Source organism: Triticum urartu, chromosome 5, assembly GCF_003073215.2.
Source record: "Triticum urartu cultivar G1812 chromosome 5, Tu2.1, whole genome shotgun sequence".
NCBI lineage: Eukaryota > Viridiplantae > Streptophyta > Magnoliopsida > Poales > Poaceae > Triticum > Triticum urartu.
Window position 1 is genome coordinate 409,896,628 of NC_053026.1, and position 24,584 is coordinate 409,921,211.

The following is a 24,584-nucleotide window of genomic DNA, read 5'->3' on the forward strand; positions in this document are numbered from 1 at the left end:
AATCGGGATACCCCCAAGATTTTTGCAAGCATGGTCTTTTGGCATAGATATTATTTATCCAGCAAAAAGGATGCTGGATTAGATTTAGCTTCAATCTCAATGTAGTTCATTCTAGCAGTGGCTCACTTGGCCGAAGTTATCCCGCAAAAAATGCTTGCTAAAAGTAAGTAGTCTCCAACCAACCACACATGAACTCGAACTCTTCTAATTATACTAGCATGATACAAATTAATTCTACTCAAATATGGACGAAACAAAGAGTTTCGATGTTAGCCATATCGCTCTTCGCTGTACAGGATTCCATTCTCAATACGGCGAAGAAGATAAGCTCTCCCAAGTGGCCACCTGTGGGTAAGCAATATCAGAACACAGATACTGAAGAATTAAACTGTTTCTTCAACTATACAAATTACCTGTTTAACTTTCCACTAGGAGTAAACTTGTCGATGTTGATAGTTCTGGTTGTCTTTTCAGATTTGTGACCTCTCTGTGTTTTCATGTCGAAGTGAATTGGATGTACAAATAGGACAATAAGCTACAATCAAAGGGCTTGTTTGGGACTGCTCCGCTTCACCAAAATCAGTTTCGCTCCACTAAATTCACTTTGGAGTAGTTTCACCCAGAAGTTGTAGCGCTACCAAAGAGAATGTTTGGCTTCCATCTAGCTCCAGCTTCAAGAATGAGAAATTTGGTGCAAATGATCTATTTGATTGGTCGAGGGGGGAAACGAAGGGGTATCCACTTACTGGTGGCAGTGGTGGGTAATTTCCACCCAAATCCAGCTTCTAGAGTTTTTTGGAGCACCTCCTGAAGAGCTTCATAAAAAACTGGGAGTTGTGCCCCGGATTCTAGTTTTTTTGTGGACTGGCATATCGTGGAGCTACCCCGTTTAGCTTGTGTTTTCTGAAGCGGAGCTGAATTTTAAGGAACAGAGCAGTCCCAAACAGGCTCAAAATATCAGCGTGAATTTTACAAAAACTTCATGCATTTATTTGCACTGAACCTTTAGGTTTATCACTGTTGACATCTGGTTGTAGTCCTCCGGTAGGCCCAATTTCTGTCTCTCTAGTATATGCTGACCACACATATCAAGCAGTATACCACCAAACTAACAAAAAAACATGTGTGTTGTTAAACAACATCGCGCAAATTACCAGTTCCTGCAAGTGGTGACCAGATGAGGCCTACTGGTCATCAGTGATACCATATCTGATTTTCTATGCTATGTATCTTTGTAAAAAAATATGAGATATGTATCTTAATATTTGTGTTTGAGTTGGAGGAAAAGTCCTATGTCATCCCTTTCCCTTTTCTTTCGAATCATGCCATCATGGCCGATGTTCAGCGGATGGCCGATGCTCCGGAGTCATGGTGGAAGTTCTTCATGCATCTAGAGTAGCAGCATCCCATGATCTTGGCAAGTAATGGAGACTCCCAAGTTTGGGTGATGCAACAGTTGCGATCGATAACATGAGGGGCAGATCGAGAACAATGCTTCACAAAGCACTAAAGGGGCAAGGGAGCAGCTCAACCACACACTCTCGAAACAGGCTTTCGCCCCCCTTTATAAATAAAGACACAAACCGAACAAGGTACATGGTCAAACGATACATGGTGGTGAGGTGACCCTCTTACAAAGCAGATCCTAGGCTACCCGGATCACGAAGCAGACCAGCAACTATGCTGCTGAAGGAGAACATAAGGAGAATGGAGCGCAATCACACAACACCCTAGGACACCTAAGCTCCTAGACAACGCCCCCAAGAGAGAGAACGGCGCAGAGCGTCGTCGCTGCCTAGCCCCACGGGCAAGGGTCTTCACCCGGAACTCTAACGCGGCGAGGAGGTCCACGGCGACGTCTTCAAGAAGAGAGCGGCGCCCGCAAGCGTCGTCGTCGCCGGCGCAAAAGCGCGGAGCTTTCGCTTGGCACCCCACCATAAGTCACCGAGGCCCTAGGGCAAACGCGGCGTTCCCAGACCCCAGATCCAGATCTGGGCGACGTCCAGCAGAGGATGCGCCCGAGCCACCAACTGCTACCCCTCTCGTCGCCCGCACAACCAAGAAGGGAGCCACCACCACCGACATGGCGCCTGCCGGAGAGCCAACCATGTGAACCACCATCCGGAGCCGCCGCTCCGGCATCCAAGTCCAAGACCTCACCCACCGCCCACGCCATAGAGTACCAGCCACGGTAGGAAGAGCGAAAGTCCATATCTTTCACTCCTAGCCCGGCATGAGCCACGGAGGCTGGGCCGACGCCACCACAGTAGGGGCCCCAACCCTTTGTCCCCAGCCAATCCCGGTGGACTGGGGGGGGGGACACACCTCCATGATTCCCGAAGGCCATCGCCGAGTAGACTCAGACAACGCCATGTACGTGGCCCTCGACTCCGTGTTGCCTGACAATACCATGAAGTCCCGACCACCACCAACGACCACCGTACCCACGGAGGGAGGGACTCGCCGCCCGTGGCTACATCCCGGATCGAGCCCAATCTCACCTACCCGGAGCGGCAACTCCGACACGTCTCGGGCCCCGATCAGATCCTCCCGAGCACGCGCCCCCGATCATAGCCATTCTAGACCAAGGAGAAGGAAGATCACATCCGCCACGCTGCGCTGCCGATGGGGCATGACCACTAGAGACGCCGCCGTCCCCATCGACCCGCTCCACCCGCACCCCGATCGGCCATACCGCCGGACCCTCCCGACAGAGCACACCACCACGCCGCACCACCACCAGCACCCGAAGCCACCGGCGACGACCGGCCCGCGTCGCCCACGAGACGGCGGCCAGACGAGCCCCTGATGCAGATCCCACAAGGTCCATCGCCGCCTCCCCAAGCACGCCCCGCCGCGCCACCCCGGGAGATCCAGCAGCCGCCAGCAACAACTGTCACCACCGAACCTCACCGGACTACCACGGCCGGCCGCCACCGCCGTCCAGGACCCGCAGCGGCCGCCGGCCCCATGCCGCCCACAACTCCCAGCGCCAGATCCGGGCGCGGGAGTAGCAAGCGTGCCCCTCCAGCCAGCAGCCTGACGCACCGCGGAAGCCATCAGCCGTCGTCGTCGGAAGGGCACCCGCCGCGACCCACCAAACCGCGGCGCCCTGGCCCGTGGAAGCGGCCCGCACCGGCGCCACACACGAGGGGACGAGAGGGCCTGCCGGCGCCGGCGCCGGCCAGGCTTTGCCTGGGCGTGCCCTGTGGCCTCGGCGGGGGAGGAAGGGGGGAGGAGACCGGCGCGGCTAGGGTTCCCTCCCCGTCGCCTGCGGGGGCGACACGGGAGGGGTGGGTCGGGCAACTCGCAGCCTCCAGGTCTAGCCACATCACTTAAGTTGGTAATTTTGCAGTTCGCTCTACCATACACGATGAGCTTGGCAGTGCATCAAGAGATAAGAGAAGGATGTTCCTACAAGCCTCCTCAGAGCTCAGCGACTCTCGGCCGTTGGATCGGTTCCCTTGATGGATCTTGGGCTGTCGGATGGACCGTGTGGAAGACCTCGGCCGTCGGATCAAAAAAAGTTACTACTGGAATGAATAGTTACCGTCTCGTTCATGCCACCGCACGTAATTACGTTGCCCCGCCGAGGGCATTTTCGTCATTTCGCTTCTTTGGGGTATAAAAGGGGCCACGCCCGTGGTGAAACCCTAGCCGCCTCGCTCCCTTTCTCGCGCGTCGCCGCCTGCCTCCTCTCCTCCCCGCGACCCCGCACCACGTCTTCTCCCAGGCGCCCACTCGCCCCGCCCCCGATTGAACCCTAGTCGCCACTCCTCGCTGGCCACGGCCGCCACGCGCATCGCCGCCAGAGGGCGCCGCCGGTTGTGGGCGCGCCTCCGCGGATTCGCGCCGCGGTTGCCGGAGGCGTGGGCGCCGCGGGTCAACCTCCTCGGGGACGATGGGCGTGGCCCCGCCGTCCCGCCCTGCCCGCCGTGGCTGCCATGGACGAGCTCGAGGTCGACTGGGGAGCAAGGGGCTGCCCCGCCCGTCCCGCTCGCCATGGTCATGGCCATGGCCGATGACCGCGGCCCCGCCCGCCGCGGCGGCCATGGACGAGCTCGAGCTCGATGGGGGAGCAACGGGGAGAGGAACGTGAGGCTATGGGGGAGGAAGAAGATGGCCCCCTCGTTCTTGCCGTCAGTTCGTCGCTCGATCTGTGCCAGCCTGCTGCGTCAAATGTGATGGATTCGTTGTGCGACGCCGGTGTTCCTTGTTCTTGCCGTCGTTGCGCTAGATCTGATGGTGCGTTCATCAATTTGTGGGTAGGCATTTATTTTCCCCCGTTCTTGGTCATTCCCTGCAGCTTAACCGTGATTTTGTCTCTGATTTTTTTGCGGATTGATCCATCGTTTGCAGGTGCTCGTTCTTCTCGTCAGTTCGTCGCTCGATCTGTGCCAGCCTGCTGCGTCTTCATCCAGGGATGTACAGGTCGACTGCTTTTCCTCTCCTTCTTTGTGCTTCTCTTCTTTCCAGACCTAGGGTTACATTTGTGAAGTAGTGTATATTCCTTGTCTTTTCTATATGAGTACGCTGCTAGATTCGGTCTATTGTGTGCAGGCTGGCCAATGAGAGGCAAAGGGTATTATTCCCTGGTTGGATTTATGTGGTGTCCTATCTTCCTTAATTCCTGGATTATAGGTGTGTGCTTCTTGTTCCTTGCCTGGATCGTGCTAGGCCCTGGTTTTTTTTGTTCATTTGCACATGATTCTGGGTGCTTTTGTTCTTTTCTTTGTTTTGTTTACTATTTATTTTTGGCTTTATACCAATAGCCTGCTGGTTTGTCGGTTGGTCCTGCTCGTCCTCTGTTGTGATATTGAGGCATGTAGGCTTCAATTTACTGTTGTCCATTTGAGTTAGGCTGCTTAATTTAGGTTTGTTTACTAAGTTAATTAGATTTCTAATTTAGTGATTATACCTCCTTCGTTTTTTATGGAATTTGGATATACGTGCCTTTGCTACCTATTCAGTCAATGCTCTGCTCAGTTTTAGTTTCTTTGGGCGTGTGCTTTATATAGCTTTCTGGTCTCTCCTTCCGGCCTACCATACTGTTTTATAATTTATCTCTCTTCACAAACCTAGGCTTAGTCAGTGTTGTACCGTACTAGATTATGTGTTCTGCCCAGCAGCGTATTTATCTGTGCTTCTTAGTTTGTCCAGAGAGTCTGATTAGAGAAAGGTCAGTTCACCTCTGTAGCTTTTGTTGTTTAATTAGTCAGCATGTGCAGTTTCATATAGCAGTACACATGTGTGAATAGAAACTCTTCATGCAAGGTGGCAGTAAAAGGCCTTTCGATTTTACCTTAGGCACTACAAGCAGCCAATAGATAGGCCCATTGCTTGCATGATGATAAATTTTGCCCACAAGAATGTCCTAACAAATCTTATCTTTGATTGCAGCTAAAAGAGAGCTGACTAGGCCCGCCTGGGAGAGCAGGTAAGCACATTCATGTCTGGTGTGTCAGATCTGCTAAATTGAACTCTTGCACTTCAAGATAGATTTCCATGTATTATTACTTTGGACTGACAGCGAGTTCATAAATTGTTGCTCTGTAGTGATAATACTCTTAGATTATTTCAGCCTTATTGATTTGAATGCTGAAATATCTTTCTGACCCTATACAAAAAATATTGTTTTGTGTAAATAATGCATCACATATTTTTTACTGTTGGAAAATGAATTATTTATGTATAGTTACTACCGAATTATATCAGAATAATAAATCTATCACTCGCTCCAATTATTTGTAATTCTGGGTTAGGCTTTTCTTATCTAAACTACTTGATGTGACAAAATATCTTAAACAAGCTCTGTGATTTGTATGCTCTCTTATATTATCAAAGATGATTGCACTTATATGATATGTTTGATAGTTCCTATATACTCCTAAAGAAAAAATAGCTGATGCTCCGCTCCCTGCAGGCCTGCACTCGCGTCGCGCCCTTTCCTCTCCCTGCCGCCTCGCCTCTCTCCCTGCCTGCTTGTTGCCCCGGTCGTCTTTGATGGTGCTCCTAGATGTGCTATACATCACCTCCTCATCTCCTTGGCCACTTCGGTGCCCATGGCTTTCGTGCTCGTCGGCGGGATGGTGCAAGGCGCAACTCCGACGTGGTTCCTCACTGGTTGGATGGCGTTCAGGCGCAACCCCGGTGCCCTCTGAGTACTGCCTCGGCTACAACCTCCCTCTGTGAGCTCCATCTTCCCCTGCTCTGCTTCGGCTACTATATGGGACATGGACAGGGCTATGATGATCAGTTATGGCTGATATAGGCATGCTCTCAAGCAGTCGAGGCACTTGTGTGTATTAATTTGGATCCTCCCTCGTTTCTTTGAGCTGTTTTGATCACGTTCTTATTTTAGTGGCTCTGTCCTTGGATGGTCATTTCTAATGAGTGATAACCAGGGCAGGTAAACCCTCGTAAGAACATATTGATCCGGTGATCCATCCAGAAATCCAGAAATAAGAGAAGGATGTCTCACCGAGCTCTCACAGCGATTAGGGACTCTCGGCCGTCGGATCGGTTTGCTTGATGCGATTCTGGGCGACGGATCTCGCTCCGGATTGTTCTCGCCATCTCGGCCGTTGGATCGAGCCTGAACTCCTGCAGTAATGAATAGTTACTCCCAAAATGAGATATCTCGTGCCACCATGTTTGAATCACGTGCCCCATCGGTCGGAAGCCATTCTTGCTAGGGCGATGATGATTAGCCGTGGGTATCAAGTTGGGTCCTCCCTCTTGTCTCTAGAATCCTTTTTGATCCTGTGATACTTATTGTTCTGCCCTTTGGATGGTCATTCTTATTGAGTGATAACCAGGGCAGCTCCACTGTATAAACAGATTGATCTGGTGATAAGAGATGATGGGGGTAGATTATATGATCGAGGAAAGGAAAATCTGAGCCCATATGCATTGAATCCTAAACCCTTTTTATTCGCACGTGCCCCACCGGTCGGAAGCCATCCTTGCTAGGGCGATGATGATTCGCTGTGGCTGAAATAAGTGTGCCTTTGAGCAATCAAGGCACCTGTGGGTATCAAGTTGGGTCCTCCCTCTTGTCTCTAGAATCCTTTTTTATCATGTGATACTTATTGTTCTGTCCTTGGATGGTCATTCTTGTTGAGTGATAACCAGGGCAGCTCCACTGTATAAACAGATTAATCTGGTGACAAGAGATGGCAGGGGTAGATTATATGATCGAGGAAAGGCAAATCTGATCCCACTATGCATTGAACCCTGAACCCTTTTTATTTGTATTTAAAGGTGTTGCTTATTTATGCTCCAGTGTTTATAGCCGTCTTATGTGAATATTTCTTCTCTCTCATACCTTTATTGCATATAAGTTGTTCTTGACTTTTATTGTTTGTTGTTGGTCCTTGATTTCATCTGGTTAAGAGTAAGCAAGTTGTCGGTTCAATGGCTTGTTTTAATTTGTTGATAAACCAGCAGAAACCACGGTGTCATGTTTCTAATAACAGCGTCTTTAGGCTGGTTAATGTTTGTATTGGAGACCACTACCTTTTATTTCGCTTGTTTCTTACCATCTTCCTTGCTTCTCTGGCTGTTTCACGGTTGGGACGGTGGCATGGCGTTGGGGCTGTCTTGCGGGTCGGCCGGAGAGGGAGCACACCGAGTGGGCTTCTAAGATGGCTGAGGTGATTATTTGCTCCCTTGTTTGTCTTTCCCTTTGTGATGTGTATGTGCTCATCAAGGGCTTTGTTGTTTTTTAGGGATTTGTCTAGGGTTTCCTGGTTAATCCATTCTGATTTTGGTCTGCTCATGCTCTTGGCTTCCATGGGCCATCGTCCACTCTACGTCACGCGGTCGCCATGGTCGGAGATCTGACCGTTGCTCCTCTTGCCTTGCAGGTCACCAGCTACAGCTAGCCCAACGTCATACAGGTGTAACGAGGAACACATACGAGGAGTGGACGATGCCAGAGGTGAGGTTCTACTGTGGAGTGCCAGGTTGGTTGCCATGGGAGGATCTGGCTAGCTTTGGTGAGTGCTTAGGATCAATGACTTACATTTTTGTAGTTCTCACGATCTGATTTTGTGTTCTTCCTTGTGCTCTAGCTAAGGAAGGAAGGGTTAAAGGAACTTGAAGCAGACATTGGTTGTGGTCCTCTGGAGTTGGTACATGACTTGCTTAATATTATCGGTAGCATCCTGTTTTATCTACAAATTTATGATGACAATGAATCTCATTATACTCACTTTTCCAGTGAGGCCAATCTTCAGATCCTATTTACTGTCGTGGAAAATGCATCCTCTGAGATCGTCTGATCTAACTGCATTATAGAGAAATCACCATGCTTAGAACCAGGCAGGAGCTTACCTCATGCTGGAAGAACTTGGAGGAGCGGAAGGCCAATGCCTCGATTCGTCTGAGTCCTTGTAGGCTTGTAGATCCTACATGAGCTTCTTCCTGTGCCGGCATCCGCTTCATCATGCGACGCCGCTTTGTTGTCGCTGATGCTCATGGGGCAAAGAATGTCATTCTTATCCTAAAGATTAGTAGATTATCAAAAACAAAACTCCCCTAGACTGTATTAGTATTATGTGGCTAGAGTGCAACTTTGAAAAGGCCAGCCTTGCTCCATCTGATTGTTGATTTATATATTTTCCTGTAGAAATGAAGAAGCTTATTTTATGTTTTGTAGCCACCACCCAAATTGGCTGTTTCATTAGTATTTTGCATGCCTTGTTATTATAGGTTTGTAAAAATGCAGTCTGTGAGATAGTACTTCCTTTCATTTATTACCATGCTTTGATTTTTTCTGTGCTTGGATTATAAAGTGGACGTGTAGTAAATTTGAATTGCACACCTACGAGTTGATTCTTCTAGGGACTAGATTGCGTACTTAATTCAAAAATTAATTTAGTTCATCTTTAAAAGGGATAATCGCATATTTAAAAAACTAGTCAATGTGTACGTGCAATGCACATTAATTTGGAAGTATATCAAGTGGATGCGGATATTAAGTAGGATATTATTTGCGTGTTATTATATTTGGCATGAAATTAATTACACGCTAAACGTGTTGAGCGCTCGACATTGAAGCAGTCTAGGTCGTTGGATTGACATGATTTGATGGCCGAGATTAATTGGATCTGCCCCTTTGGGTCTTTTTATATTGCTATAGATTTATTTTTCTAAACAAGCTTTCAGTTGCGCTTCACAAATATGTTGCTAGCTGAGGTTTAGAATTTATTTGGCAGAAACTGTTCTAGGATTACTATTGTAGTATCTCTGTGAGGAACTTCTGTTAATATTCGATAAGTGCCAACAAATGTCCAAGTATTGTGGGTTTAATTTCCTGGCAAGGAACTTTATGCTTGCAAAACCTAGCTACTTTCATTCATTCAGCCACTTTTACCTTCATTGACAATTTTACTTTGCGTCAGTTAAATCTTGACATACTTTAACACTAATCTGAAGGAACAAACTCGAAGTAACTTCCGTTATTGCTATTTGCCTCCCCAGTTGCAGTTGCACGGCCAGCCGCCGATTTTGGGATCTTGCCAGATATGTTGATGTGTTCTTCTGTAGGTACTTGTTTGTTTTGTCCGTCTAAATTCTGGTTACCTGCAGCTCATCTGTAATTTTGAGTTTTGTTTTCTTGCAGGTTCGTCCATCGTTCGCACGTGCTCGCTGTTCTTGTCGGTTCGTCGTTCGATCTGTGCCAGTCTGTTGGGTCTTCGTCCGGTGCTTTGCAGGTCGACCCCTTTCCAAGGTTTACGAGTCGACAAGTCGACGAGTCGTTCCGAGGTAGAGACTCATAGACTAATCGAGACTAGTCTAGACTAGTCTAGACTAGTCGACATGGTACTGTAGTACTCAGCTACTAATACCTAGTGGTAGTATGTAGTATATACTAAGTTACTAACAGTACAGTATGCAATAAAACCAGCCACTGTCTAAATCATTGAGCTATGCAGTGTTCTGGGCCCAAGTGGGTATGGAATAGGACCAGCCACTGTCTAAATATTAGCCCAGCACCACGCATCACCCCCCAGCTGGCCCATTTGGGCCCAAATGGCCAGCCTACTTAGCCCCCAGCCACTGGAACCCTAGCTCCCGACCTCTCCAATCGCCGACGCCAGCGCCATCACGCACGAGAGCATGCGCGCACGCGACCCGCGCCTCCTGCCGCCTTCTGCCGGTCCCGGCCGCTGCTGCCGGCGAGCCCGCCGACCACCGCCATGGCTCCTCCTTTCCTCTCCTCTCTCTCTCTCTTTTCCTTCTCTCCCGTCTCAAGGCCGCGTGCCCCTACGGGTCACGGCCATGGCCGCCGCCTGAGCACGAGCTCCGGCCGGCCGCCGCACCTGGCTGCGCCATCCGCCGTCCCTGCGGTGGGTGGCGGCGGCGGCGGCAGGGCAGTGGGTGCTGGCGGCGCCTCGTCCCAGCTGAGGCAGCTCTCTTTTTTGAGTCGCTCGACTCATATATGTCGACTAGTCCAGACTAGTCGTCGACTAGTCCATCCACGGCTCGACTCGTATTTGTAGTCTACACGAGAAAATGAGTCGACATCCACTCTGCGACTCGTAGACTAGTCGAGCGACTAGTCTAGACTAGCCGTTCGACTCGTAATCACTGCCCCTTTCTCCTCTTCTTCTCTGCTTTCTAGGCCTAGGCATATGTTTTTGCGGCCATGTGGTTTGCCTAGCTTGCCTGTCTGGACCTGCTGTTGTACTCAGTCTATGTCTGCTTGTTGTTCCTGTTGGTGTGCAGGCTGGTCAATGGGTGTGCCTGTTTCTTGTACTCTTATTGTCGGAAGACTAGATAGAGTCCAAGAGTATTATTCCTTGCTTGTATTTTTGTGGCCTCCTTTTCTTCCTTGCTTGTTTTTTTTCTGGAATACAAATGTGATTTTTGTTCCTTCTCTGATTTTTTGTACCTTTAGCTATGTCCTAGAAGCAACCTATTGATGTGTTTGTTGGTACTGCTTGCACGTGTGGTGCTGTTGGGGATATCCAACAAGCCAATGTCATTGCAGATATGATTTGTAAAAAAATATTCATTGGAGTGTAGCTAGAGTAGTGTGCTGTCAGTATGATGCAGTCGTTTATATAATCTGAGCATTATAATAGGTGGATTTGCCGCTTTTAAATATTTCTACTACGATCTATCTTGTCTTTCTAGGCTAAAACTACTTTCTGCTATATCAGATTTTATATTAGCATTACCAGTAGAAGTCATGGTTGGATCAATTTCTTTTTGCACTGAAAATTTGCGTGTCAACTTTTTTCTCCCTAACCTATTTGTTGTTTGCCAATGCCCCTGACTTTCTAATGCTGATATAATTGTTGCATGCTGGCAGGTTGCACATCATTACAAATTCTACATGATCAATGCGCTTATCTGTGAATGAGCACAAGAGGAAGACAAAGGAAGAATACATGCAATTAACAATACAAATGGGGATTAATCTACCCTAAGTAAAGACTGGATGTTCTTTTTATGAGGCTATATTTATCCCTGTAGGATGTTCCCTATAACTCCGAAATCTGAAGGTATGGTGGCATTGAAACAGTTACCTATCTCCATTTCTATTAGTGACATGCCATATGGTTGTGAATTGAAATGACCGATGTTTCATTACTTCTTGATTATTGACCGCTTTTTACATTGGCCAGTCGTATGTAATCATTTGCTTCAGCCCTGATGACCAGTTATCCAGATGCCAAGATGTTTTGACGAAGTTTATATTGCTATGCCATATTAAAATAGTGCTCTTAGATTGGCTCAAACTACTACTATGGCCTGCTTGTGTTATGTCGTACTAAACCATCTTGATTCTCTTGGTAGTTTCGGCTGCATTTTCTACCACACTCCCCAAACTAATTTAAAGGAAACATACATGAGTTGCTTGATGTCAGTTTACTAATCTTGCCTTCTTGATAGTTCCTTTTTAGTCACTGTAGATATCAATTTTTGTAAAAATGTTGAGATATCCTCTCCAGGAATATGGTTTTTTCATCACTTTCAGGCCAACGTTACTCAACTTTTCTTTGAGCGACGAGGAACTTCAACCATTCTTGGCGAAGGACTGCTATCTGATTGTCACTAGCCCCCTGTGTAAATGCTTCGCTTTCAATATTTTGTACTATCTTGCTGCCCTACTCAAGCCTGATCTATTAAACATTACTTGGTTTATTCCTTTGTGCCGAGCTTGATGTGCCTCAGTTGTACTCTGTGATATGTACTTTGATTGGAAAATTCATGAGGTTAAAGATTTGCATTGCTTTTGGTGTTGAACTCATTGATTACATACTTCAGGGCGTGCTTCTTAATGATTTAGCATTACCTGCTTGACAAAAGGTTGGGACCGGCACCTTCGTGCCAAGGCGCGTTGCCGATCTAGTATATGTGCTACTAGGGAGAGTGAGCAGCGATGGAAGGTGAGATCGGTTGATGCCGTCCAAAAACAAGATGAAGACCATCCGAGTGACTGATGATATGGCCAGAGCCGGAGCAGGTGTTCATTAGTCTGAGAATGCCAGTAACAATGAAACAATGACATGTCCCATGATGGGGATCGGTGCACGGGCATCCAAGCAACTATTTAGCATCATGGCGAGAAAGATGAAGGTTATTTTTCAGTCCGTATCCCAATCCCACCTGCAAACCAGTTCCAATCCTGGCTCTGTTCCATCGTGGTTGCTCCACAGATTTCTGTCGCGACAGCCCTCATCGACTTAGGGCAACTCGTGTTCTGGAGACAGGGCAACTCGTGTTCTGGAGACCTTTTGACCCGGTTGAGAATGCGGACTGGCAGGAACTGCTTGACTGCATTGCATTGCACGAGCCTGATCTGGCGATTGGAGATGATCGCTCCAGACGGCGTCTAGAGCCTTCTGGACAATTCTACACTAGATCCCTATACCAGGCAATTGCTCCTTCGCTTGGCCATGAGGCGCTCACCGCAATCTGGGAGATCCGCCTCCCTCTAAAAATTAGAATCTTCTTGTGGCAATGGTTTCAAGGTCGCCTCCCGTCCGGCGTGGAGGTTCTGAAGCGCAATGGTCCCGGTGATGGACGTTGCCCGCTTTGCGGGCCTGAAGAGGACTCGAACCATATCTTCTTCACCTGCGTGTCCGCGCAGTTCCTTTGGAGCTGTTTCCATGAAATAGTGGGTGGAAGCTGGGACCACAACAACTTCCCCGCTCTCTTCGCCGAACTCCAGGCGATCCCACCCTCGATTCGCCACATTAGGTGGCTGGCCATTGGGGTGCTTGCCTGGACGCTGTGGACCGTTAAGAATAAGCTTTTGATTCAGCGTATTTCCCTTCGTCGTGCGTTACTTGCAGCTTTGGCGGCCGCTTAGCCGTCCCAGGGAGAGACGACATCACCTCCATCATCACCCAGTTTCATGCGATGGCTCTCCGGATGGCTCCATCGCTCCCCCCACCACCACCGAAGCCGGATTAGATCGTCGTCACCTTGTCGCCACCGCCGCCATCTTGGATGTGTTGTCTTGTCGTGCCCCTTGTTGGGCTTGTTGTGCTGTGCCCACAGCTGAACTTGGGTTTGTGTGTTTATTTGTGTGTGTGTGTGTTGGACCGTGCCTGCGGTGGCGCTGTCTGTGTGTGTGTGGATTGTTCGGGTGATACCTTGGTACCTTGTGCTTGGTGGTTGCTTTATTTATAAAGCGGGGCGAAAGCCTTTTTCGGTAATCCTGGCTCTGTTCAGATCTTGTGTACCAAACACGGGAGTGAATGTTTCTCATAGTAGGGATCTCTCTATTAGCTACTCGTATGTTGTAACTTGTTGTCATATACTACTCCCTCCGTCCCATAATATAAGAATGTTTTTTACATTAGTATAGCGTCAAAAACGTTTTTATATTATGGGACAGAGGGAGTATAATATTAGTATCAGCTCCTGGGTTTTTTGGGGCCCTCCTCTATTAAAAAAAGTCATCTCACCCTGCTTTCCCATTTCCACCTCACATTTCCCATCAACCAAATGCCACATAATTCTTCAGCAAGTTCTTCATGCCTAAAGAAACTTAATATTACAAGGATACTAACCTCTGCAGCACTGGAGAAAGGTATGCCATTAACATGAGTGATGATGTCCCCAACCTTTATCTCGGAGTGTCCAGGTGAAGGTACTTCTACCTGAAGCAGAACCCGTAAGACACGAAAAAATACAGAACTCCTAATTTTACGGATCAATACTAGAAAGAAGCACAACAGAGAAAATTCATACCTTCTCCACTATCACACCAGAGATCTCAGGGAAATCATGATGTATCTTCTCAAGTACAGTAAGCTGTGCTTCGTGGAGAGTTTTAACTCTCAGTCCATGCAACGGTCGTATGACCGTCCTGCGTCATCAGTTAATTCGTTTTACTAATGAATGCTAGAAAGCGAAGCACAAATAAACAACATTTCTTACTAACTCGCATACAATATTTCAACGAAAGGCTCTAGGTTAACTGGAGTAATGAGAAGGTGGGAAAATGAAGTAGCCAAATAATTGGATAAATAACAGTTAAGCAAGAAGCGCATCAAATATACTACATATAAAATGACAACACTGATGTTTTCCAACCATGACACAGGTATTTATCCTGCAGATAAATCTTTTCAATTTGCCCAGATTGACCATTAAAGGGCAACGAAATTCCTTTGAAAACTCAAATTATGGACTTGAAAATATAAATTAGTCAAGGAGGTCATATAGTCCTGCTATGTCTAAAAACATTGTGTACTGTAATGAAGAAACAGAGTTCTATTTCCGTGTTATGCTCAGTTGGTGGCTCAGTCGTCGAATTAATGGTTCAGAATCATTAATTTTTACACACCTGTTGGCCGTGTCTGAAAAATCGAAGAAATATCCACAAGGAGATTTACCAAAGAAATAGGAAGACTAACTTTAAAAATATGTGTGGGCTAGAAAATGAAACCTACTTAGTGTTCCTTTTAATGAAACAGAAATAACAAATACATACCCGAAATCATTGAAGTGCTGCACACACTTCAACACAATGAAACCTGGAATGAAAGGGGTTTCTTTCCTGTCATAGAAGTTCATGCCGATGATATTTCCATCAAAATCCACCAGAGGACCCCCAATACCTCTCTGCAAATAGTTGATCATTTGAAAGAAATACATTCATCACTGTGGCAAAGATCAAATGAAAAAGAAAATAACATATAGCACGAGTTCTAGCAGATTTATACCCGTTAAGCAGCCGACAAACTTCAACATGGACACTTAAGTGATGAATCTTGTTATTCACAGCATAGTAAAGTTACAAATTTAGTTTCTACACTAAAACATAACAGACCTTAGAAAATATAAAAATTGAAGCTGCCAGTTGGTTATGAGACTTGGCTATATACTGAAGTGAGAGAGTGAACAAACTGACGGTCATCTAGTTCAAACACCAGATAATAATCAAAAAATATTTTTTTTGCTGATTATTATGTAGAAGGATCCACAAATGGCTTCCGCCTTTGGAGAAAGAAGAAACCTTCAGTTTCTTATACAAATATAGTATGAGAAGATGTGCTTTGTTCTTACTGTGAAATTGTATTCGATTCACAGAAAGTTGAAACAAAAAATCTTCCTCCATGGTGTCCATGCATCTGGCTCTCCCAGACTTAACAAATTAGGATAAGACAGTTTACTTCCAATGCCAGTTATGGATATACAATGAGGTCCTTAAACCTAAGATCAAAGTTGCTACAATTCTACGAATGCATTCCAAACAAGGCACAAAAAGAAGCAAATAACTAATAATTAATTTTAAGTAATTCTATAATTAGTGGTTCAGCCATCAATTTGCATAATGACTTCAGCTGTTTGAATTACCTTTGAAATCCTGCAAGACGACACAAGAAGTTCTTCACAATCAAGCTGGCTTCTTCTTGGGATTAGCTTTCCTGAAGCAACGTTCAAGCTCCACGGCTCACAAAGGCAGCCTAACGCTACAACATCTCTTGAATGGTACTCGTTAAAATTAAAGATTCTACTGTCCGCACTGAACTTTTTCGTAGCCAGCATTGAAGTTGAACGGACTTCCACCACACATATATTGTAACAAAAGTCCACATTTGATACCGAACCCTCGAATATTTCTCCACTTGCTAGGAATACATTGATCTAGAGGAAAATACCAGATAGCAGAATTTAATCTTCACTGTTTAAAAGAACACAATAATAACACCATAAAGAAAGGAAAAGAAGAATGCATTAACCTTGAGTTTATCAGCTATCTCATCTTGGTGTGGCAATTTAACTAAACTAGCAGATGTTACCACATGACCAACACCCTCCAGAAACTCAACAATTGTTCCAGAGCAAGAGAAAAAATTCCTGTCTTCTGCAGGGAACAGAAATCAAACTCATTGAGGTATAGCCAAGTTAATACTGACATAAATAATAACCCGCTGCAATAATGTTATATATACCTATAAATGACTGAAGTCCAACCACACATTGAGCAAGTTCCAGTGTGAATTCCTCGACGCTCCAACTTGCGCACTTACGCACAGATTCTCTCCCAAACTCATCAACGTCAAAGTACGGAACCCATTCAAAAGCTTAAAATTTTCAAAATCAACGCCCTTCACTAAACGCGAGGCATTACGGGATAAACCAAACTTGTTTCCTTCATATAGGTATATAAATAAATAAAATGGTAAGAGAAGCAAATAACCTGGTGGCTGCTCAGTGACCTCAGCTGCAATAAGTTGGTGTGAGGACTAATTAAGTTACAAAGGGAAGAACAACTTATTCGAAAGAATCAATGAAAGAGGGTGGAATCAAATGCTCACTGACGGGGACTGCCGGCCTCCAGCTCCAGGGCGGGGTGCTGCGGTACTTCTCCGCCTCCTCCTTGCCCTCCGCCGACGCCTCAAATGCGAGCCTCTCCTGAAGCATCTCTTCTCTTAACTTGAGGGCCCTGTCCACAACTTCTTGAGCTTCCTCTCTTTTACTCTGCTTCCTTACGCGTCTGTTTTGGAGGCGTAGGCGTTTGTTTTGGATGTGTGTCTCGCTCGCCCTCCGCTGTTCTTTCTTCCGTGCCTTTGCGGCATCATCGACGTTGCGAAGGTTGTAAAAATCGGTGGTCGATGCCTGTGCCTGAAATTGCCGTGGAGTTACTGCACTACGTACAGTACTTCTCTGTGCGCGGTGATCATTTGGGAGAGGGACATCGATGTCCTTCCCATGATAGGCAGAGGTAAAGAGAGGGGTTTTACCACTTCGGTGTGTTGGCCTTGGCCCGGAGCCGGAGGGGACGCGTGCTCGGGTTCGGCATCCATCGAGACTTGGGATTAGGGTTTGATCGTGATTGCCCGGAGATGCAGATTTGCGGAGAAGAAGGGCCACGAAACGAACCCGTGCCGGTGCCAAAGGCGGCAGGACAAGGGAACTGGTCTGCGGGCTGGCCCGGGTCCAACGACGTCGCTCGGCCCGGTCGATGTGTTCTGTTCCGCCTCGGCTAACCCCCAACCGCCGGCTAGGAGGACTAGGATGGCGTCGCCAACCCCACCGGCCGCGACGGACGCCACCGCCGGAGCCGGAGCCGGAGCGGAGATGCCACCCAAGGACGAAGACGCAGGTAGTACAAGTAGAACCGCCGCTTGGACGCCTGCCTGCTTGCCTCACGCACGCTTACCTTTTTTTCTCTCTGTTTGTCTCGTGACCTGCCTAGCAATTCGCCTTCGCCGCAGCCTGTTCGGCAGCGACGAGGAGTTGGAGCAGGAGCCGGAGTCGCCCTCGTCGTCCGGCGAGGACTCCGGTGCCAGCGACAGCTCCGAGGACGATTTCACGGAGGAGGGCTTGAGGGCGAGGGACGCGGTGCTGAGCGTGGCCAAGTCCGTCGTCGCCCTCGCCGCCTCCGTCGGTAACACCTTCGCGGCTTCACCAATTGGGCATTGTGCAATCTGCTGTGTGTTCGCCTCTCGCCTGAGCAATTAATCCGTTGCTGCCTTGCTGATCGGCAGATGGAGATCCCTCGTCCACCTTCGCCTGCACGGGCACCGTGGTCGCTCGCGAGGGCCTTGCGGCCTGGATCATGACCTCTGCAACTCTGATCAGGAAGCACGACAGCGGCACCGAGGTCCATGAACTTTCCAGTGTGAAGGTCGGCCCGATTACCTGAAACTGAGAGTTATCAATACCCGGCAAAAAAAAACTAAGAGTTATCAATATTATTTCACCGAGTTTCTTTATGTGCTGATTGGTATGTTGCAGATTGAGGTGCTCCTGCCTAACAAAAAGGTTGTCAAGGGGCAGTTGCTGATGTACGATTTGCACTATAATGTCGCCATCGTTTCCGTCGAGTGCGAAGCTGATCTCCTCGTGGCGGTGCTCGCCGACCTCCCGGGCTCCTACTTCCTGACACCTACTCCAGTCGTTTCGGTTGCCTGGAAATTTGAGTCTGGAAGTTTGCAGCTGAAACGTGGGGAGACATTCCGTGCAGTTAGCGAGTTAGATTGCAATGAACTTATGGTCTGCACTTGTCAAATGGAGCCTCAGAGGCAAAACAAGGATAACAGCATTCAGTATATTACGACGGTGAATTCTGCTTCTGCTTGCATTGCATTGATACAAATTAAACTCCATAAGCGCTCACATTCTTTGTATCGATCTTATTGAATAAGTACTTGTTAAAATTGGTACCATTTTCTTCAGATTTTCATTGGGGGTCTTCTGATTGATTTGGAAGGAAGAATTGTTGGTATGAATTTCATAGACGAGAATAAAACTCCCTTTTTGCCTGTCCAGCTTGTTGGGAGATGCCTGAAACATTTCAGAAAGTTTGGGTATGTTTTTCTTTTACTTTGCTCTTGAATTTCTAACAGGATGCATGTAATACATGGGTTGCTCACTCATTTCTGAAGACCAAAACTATAATATGATTACCTGTTGTACTGTAGAATACAATATAGCTGAATGTATCCCATTTTATGAAACCGTTATTTTATTTTATTTTGAAATCGAAGGTAATCCATTTTACAGTGATAGAATATAGAGAAAATGATTTTTTGTCATGAGCGCAGGCGAATCAAACAACCATTTCTAGGAATAAGGGGCCGGGGGCTTCACATGTTGGAATTAAAGGACTTGGAGAAAATATGCCACAAGTACCATAAGCCACCTTCTGGAATTCTGGTGGAGAAGGTACTTACCCAACCTCAAGTCTCCAACCCACACTCATCATGCACCTTTTCCAAAACTCCCTCCCTCTCTATTTACTACAATTAGTTTTGTTGGGACACGAAACAAGATAACAAGTATGAGATGACATTATTTAGTACATGATCTGAGGATTTTAGAATTATTTATCTCAGATGTTTGTGTTTTGCACTTTTGCTTTCTCTTACTCTGTCCAATGTTTGCTCTGTATTCAAAATTTCAAATGCATTTCCTAGATTCCTGAAGTATCATCTGCAAATTGTGGAGGCATTGAGGCTGGTGATATCATTAATAAACTTGATGGAGTTGTTTTGCACTCTCCAGCACAGGTATTCTAGAGACAGAAAATGTTCTTGCCACTGCAAATGTGTGAAATAGTATTTCTGCCAAACTAAAAGCGCACCTTCCATTTTTACCGCTGTCACGTTGAGTATCCATAACTTTTGGAGGGAGACCTAGGAAACATGTGAGGTAAATCTTTAGGGTGTTAGACAATTTAAATATGAAACGGAACCATGTTTGGAAGGGTTTTGCGAATTTTTTCCCTTCGATTTTTTGGACTGTTTTAAATTTGAGTTGTTACATAAATGGACGTGTCTTAAATTGGGCGTTGACATATAGTCCGGTCACAGTATATGTTATGTCATGCAGCCAAACTTCAGAGACATTTGTACTTGCAGTTGTGATCGAAAATTGTATAATGCTGCTATTTTCTTTCTGCTCTTTTGTGGCTTTTTGTCATGGATGGGAATGTGTCTTCTTATCTGAAATGAGAAGCTGCTCCATAAAAAAAAAGGTTGCCGGGTGGATATCTTTAAGTAGCTCACAAAAAAGACAAGTGAAAGCAATATGGCAATTTCATTTCACTTCCTCTACTGATACTTTTCAGTCTTTCTTGTTCTAATTCCTTCATCTTTACCTGGATTTCGGATTTCCATCCATCTGGCTCTCTTGGAAATCTTGACATGGTGTTTTAGTGCTTTTATATGGCAATCAGATTGTGTCCCCGTTTCGAGTTTCCTCGACTTAGTGGAGCTTATTCTTGCGTTTTTATGATATTACCAGCTTACAACAATGCTTCTAGACACAATGGAGGTTGCAGTGAATATGCAGCCAGTCGTCCTCCAGGTTAGTCTAGGACTCTACTTTACCCTGCTTTATGTGTTGTATAATTGTCTTACCATGTTAGTATACCTTTGGGTTGTTAAATAGGCGACTGTCTTGAGACCCAGGGATGGTACAACATTTGTTGCAAACCTAAAAGTAGTGGAATGCCCCCATGGTGAATGCCATATGTTGCTCAAAAACAGGTATGTTGTCTAATTTCTCAGGCAGTCTTAAACTCGAGCATGTCATGTTTTATGGGTGATTTATGTTGTGATTGGTTTCAATTGTAGATGGAGACTGCCACCGCCAAAAGAGTATTGGTGGGGGCCAAGTGAATGGCATGATTACTCCGACTAATTTTTAGCAGCCGACTCGGCAGCACATTGTTAGATAACTTTCCTTTTACGGATGGAGTATTACATCATTCTTAGCGAAAAGAGTATTACGCGGGCTTTGCCGTGGCGGGAACATGTGACGGTACATCAATGGCATGCGAGACTAAGGATAACCTTGACAATTTCCTGACACGGCATGGCAACACGAGAAATGCTACACTTATGCGTTGATTCCTACCGAAAGAAGTTATAGGCCGAGTTGTGAAACCTTGATTGGAAATTAGGAGGGAGTGGGACCCGCACTGAAAATCAGGGAGCAAAGAGATTGGTAGTCAGGAGTCTGTAGGTTTCTGTGGGATTCCGCAAGTGTAGAATTATTGATGGCAACGCTGATTCTCTGGCCTCTATGGTTGGTACAGACGTTCTGGAATGGGCCTAGGCAATGCTGGCCGCCTTGACACGGTGGTCTGGAAGGCTTTCCTTGGCGTCCTCCCATTGTTTCGCGGCTATACCGAGGTGCGGGTCGGGTCAGGGACGGGGAGAGCACCGCCTTCTGGGAGGATGTCAATACTAGTATCCTGGCCATCTGCTTCCCCGAGCTGTTCTCGCACTTGTGGCGCCCCCATGCTTCTGTTGCTGCTGTCGACGACGAGATCTCCGGCCACCTCCACCTCCACCTCATGTTCTCATCGGCTGTTGGGGCGGAGCTCTGTGCCTGATAGACGGTCTCAAATCTCAATCGTTTGGTGCTACTAGTAAGTATGCACGTGCAACGCACGTATCATAGAGTTATGAAATAGAGAGAAAATTGGATCGCGGGAAGGGGAGCGGTGGCATAAGTGTCGAGGGAGGAGGATTGATTATTGCGGCGGCCATGCCTATAGGTTCCATTGGTATTTCCAGGTTAATTTTAGTGACTCCTTTGATTATGTTGGACTATTGTAAAAAAGATTATTGGGAACTTTTTTTGTGTGTAAAATAGGTAATCAATAATTGGAAAGCATGTCCGTGCTGGATGGAAGAGGTAAAAGAAATTACCAAGGTAAGACCTGAAGCTTCCTTGAACTAAATGTTGGTTATGCAAACAGTCGAAGTTAGCATCTAGCGTGTCAGTTATGCACTTTGAAGAATGTAAATCTTTGAACTTGTCTATCAAGTCAAGGATACATGATCCAACTATCGACATACTTTATAAAATCTGTCAAAACACTATCTATAGTAAATATAGCGAAAGCAAGTACATGTAAGCATAATGTCTGAAAATGTTAAACTGTGTACAAGTCAATTTTACACTAAAAGTAGAAATATATTTTATGCATTGTAAATGACTCTGAAAATGTCAAACTGTGTACAAGTCAATTTTACACTAAAAGTAGAAATAGATTTTATGCATTGTAAATGACAGAATCTACCAACAAAGCTTAAAGGCATTGACTGGCAATATATATTTGTGAACCAAACATGACATAAACTGGTAATATAACCTCACGCCAAAGTTTGGAAATAAATATGATGGTACATGACATTAACATTAAAAGTAATGTTAAAAAATTTCAAGCCATCTGACAAAAATAGAATATCACATTAACCAACAGTCTACCCTGTTTTTCACTCTAATTCAAGGGAAATAAACATGTTTTTTACATGATAAGGAAGACAAATGACACATGCTCCTTTTCAGTGGCAAAATAATTTCACTCCTTAAGATAAGTGTTGGAAACATGCACATCTTATTTGACACCTGAACAAGCGATTGGATTGCTTCCAGTATTACAAGGACCAAAGGTCATGAAACATCAGTGTGAATCCCATATCACATCAATTTGGATTTTCCCTTTCATATCTGCATTGTGTAAAATTGGATCAGATTGTAATATTTATATGTAATTTAGCAAAAGTTCTACCAAGCCATTAACTATGGAATCCATATTTATTTTTTAGGTAAACATTGATATTATTTAGGAGTGAAAGACATATGCTAAGTATGGGGCTCTGCTCGTATCACAATACCACGTACGAACCAGCTGCACCGAGCTTAATTACTATTGTTTCGCTTGCTGCGAAGGGATTCCCATCTTAACTGGATGGAGATTACGTGTGTGGCGTACGAATTCGCTGGCCCGGATCAATCGGGTGGATCCACTACTTAGCGGGAGGTACGTCCAATCTCCCCACAGCGAGCATGCGATTAAATGGAGCTGCGATGGGATCAGGCTTTAATTATTTGCCTGGCGCTGATCAGGAATTTTGTTCCTTGAAAATGGATTTGATCCAGGATGAATTGATGGTCAATCTCTGAACCCCAGTTCCAGACAAGTTTGAGTAATTAACAGTACATGCGAAGGCATAGGAGACGTGCTCGTACCTGTCCTGGCCGCGTAGCGCTGCAGGCCCACGTCACTATCGTTCCTCAGGAAGAGAAGACCGGGAGAGTCAAACTAAGAGTCGAGCCGTCGAAGACGACGAACACTCAAACTGGTGAACAAAAAGAAGGAAGTGACGGAAGTCAAGAACGAGCAAAATCAAGGTCAAGGTCTGATCGATCCTCTGATCCAAACAAACAGGGAAACGAGCACTTTGGTTTCCACGTTATTCTCTGCCTACATGCGAACATGGGCCAGACCTTCTTCTTTTTTCCTTCTATGTACGTAGTACACAAGGCTAAGTTTCAAAAAAAATATGATGATGTAGATCATGGTAATTATTGCTAATTGATATTTTTCCTTCTATGTATGCAGTATACAATGCCGAGTTTCAAAAAGAATATGATGGCGTAGATCATGGCAATTCTTGCTAATTGATATGATTAAAATAAGCCCAGGTTGGAGCGAGATCGTGGTAATTATTGTGTAATTATGATGGCGTAGATTATGATAACTATTGCTAATTGATTATGATAAATGATGTGATACAACATTGAGGCAATCTGGTCTATTGAGAGATGGTGAATGTATGACTGAGATGTAATGTTTCTGCCACAACCTAATTGTTTAATAGTAGTATAGATGTCCCATGTCATGGAAGCCCCGTGGTCTTCGCGGGACCCTGGCTCCTTTCCACACTGGTCATACATACTAGAATTTCGCCCCCACCATATCTGGAGAGCCTTCGCCCCAAGCAGGTCCAAGATCTTCCTCTTGCTCCGTCACCGACAACGTCTCCCCTGTGCATCCTTGTTGCATGATAGTCACATCATCGACTCCCTGGTGTGCGCGTTTTACAGTGACGATAAGGACACTGCACACCTGTTCTTTGGATGTGCCCGCGCTCTTGCCATCAGGCGTGTAATCCTCCCCAACGGTGCGGCAAGGTGCGCCTAGGTTGAAGCTCTCTGTGCAGCGGTCCTTTGGTTGCCGGGATGCCAACTTGCCCGCATCTACGCTCAACTGCCGTGATCGCCGCCCTCTTGGGCACCTGTTAAAGCCGGAACGACAGGGTTTTCGCCCCCTGGGTCTGTCGCCCGCGACATTGTACGGAAAAGTTATCATCAAAATAAATAAAAGAAGATGTATTTTAGTTATAGATACATCCTTTTTTGTTCATTTTGATGATAAGTATTTTCGAACAAAGGTCTACGGAAGACGTCAATCCCAAGTAAAATTCACATGTTTCTTTGGAGACTAGCTAAGCATTCGCTTTCCATTGAGGATGTGAGGGCTCACAGAAAAATGTCAACGACTAGCTCTTGTGCTTCATGGGGAGCTGCAGACTCCTCGAGACATTCATTGCTTGAATGCACCATGACAAGGTGTGCCTAGGCACTTTGTCGATGGTGAGTTGGGCGATATATCTGAACCAAGCGCCAAGAAGTGGCTCTTTTCGACAATAGAAACATTATCACATGACGCCTTTGTTAAATTATCAGTGACTTTATGGGTAATATGGTGGGCAAGTAGACAAGTGATACACGAGGAAACTTATCAGTCCTTCAGACATATGTGAATTTATTAAGAGATTCGTATCGGACCTCAAACTAACATC

The 24,584-nt window shown here is 46.0% G+C and overlaps 2 protein-coding genes and 1 pseudogene across 5 annotated transcripts; 2 read left to right on the forward strand and 1 right to left on the reverse strand.

Moving 5' to 3' along the window:
- Positions 1-216: 216 nt before the first annotated feature.
- On the reverse strand, positions 217-16,899 carry LOC125509367 (annotated as a pseudogene).
- LOC125509368 lies at positions 3,662-12,159 on the forward strand. Of its 4 annotated transcripts, XR_007284066.1 has the most exons (9): positions 3,662-4,265; positions 4,360-4,431; positions 4,561-4,641; positions 5,401-5,437; positions 5,924-7,655; positions 7,869-8,000; positions 8,076-9,552; positions 9,629-9,771; positions 11,324-12,159. XR_007284066.1 is itself a non-coding variant. In XM_048674334.1 (5 exons), exons 1-5 carry the CDS (start codon positions 4,071-4,073, stop codon positions 6,159-6,161), a joined length of 603 nt encoding a protein of 200 aa, XP_048530291.1. In that variant the 5' UTR covers positions 3,662-4,070; the 3' UTR covers positions 6,162-6,908. The 4 variants fall into 4 exon arrangements, 2 of the variants coding, with proteins under 2 accessions (XP_048530291.1, XP_048530292.1); XR_007284067.1 differs by lacking the exon at positions 4,561-4,641; XM_048674334.1 differs by lacking the exons at positions 7,869-8,000; positions 8,076-9,552; positions 9,629-9,771; positions 11,324-12,159 and having other exon boundaries at positions 3,662-4,245; positions 5,924-6,908.
- LOC125509366 (putative protease Do-like 14) lies at positions 16,888-23,609 on the forward strand. The gene is made up of 13 exons (XM_048674333.1): positions 16,888-17,200; positions 17,328-17,581; positions 17,675-17,866; positions 17,967-18,106; positions 18,217-18,540; positions 18,658-18,788; positions 19,026-19,146; positions 19,398-19,490; positions 20,227-20,289; positions 20,374-20,471; positions 20,559-21,645; positions 22,545-22,759; positions 22,879-23,609. The coding sequence occupies exons 1-11, from the start codon at positions 17,091-17,093 to the stop codon at positions 20,623-20,625; spliced, it is 1,593 nt and encodes a 530-aa protein (XP_048530290.1). The 5' UTR covers positions 16,888-17,090; the 3' UTR covers positions 20,626-21,645; positions 22,545-22,759; positions 22,879-23,609.
- The last annotated feature ends 975 nt before the right edge of the window (positions 23,610-24,584 follow it).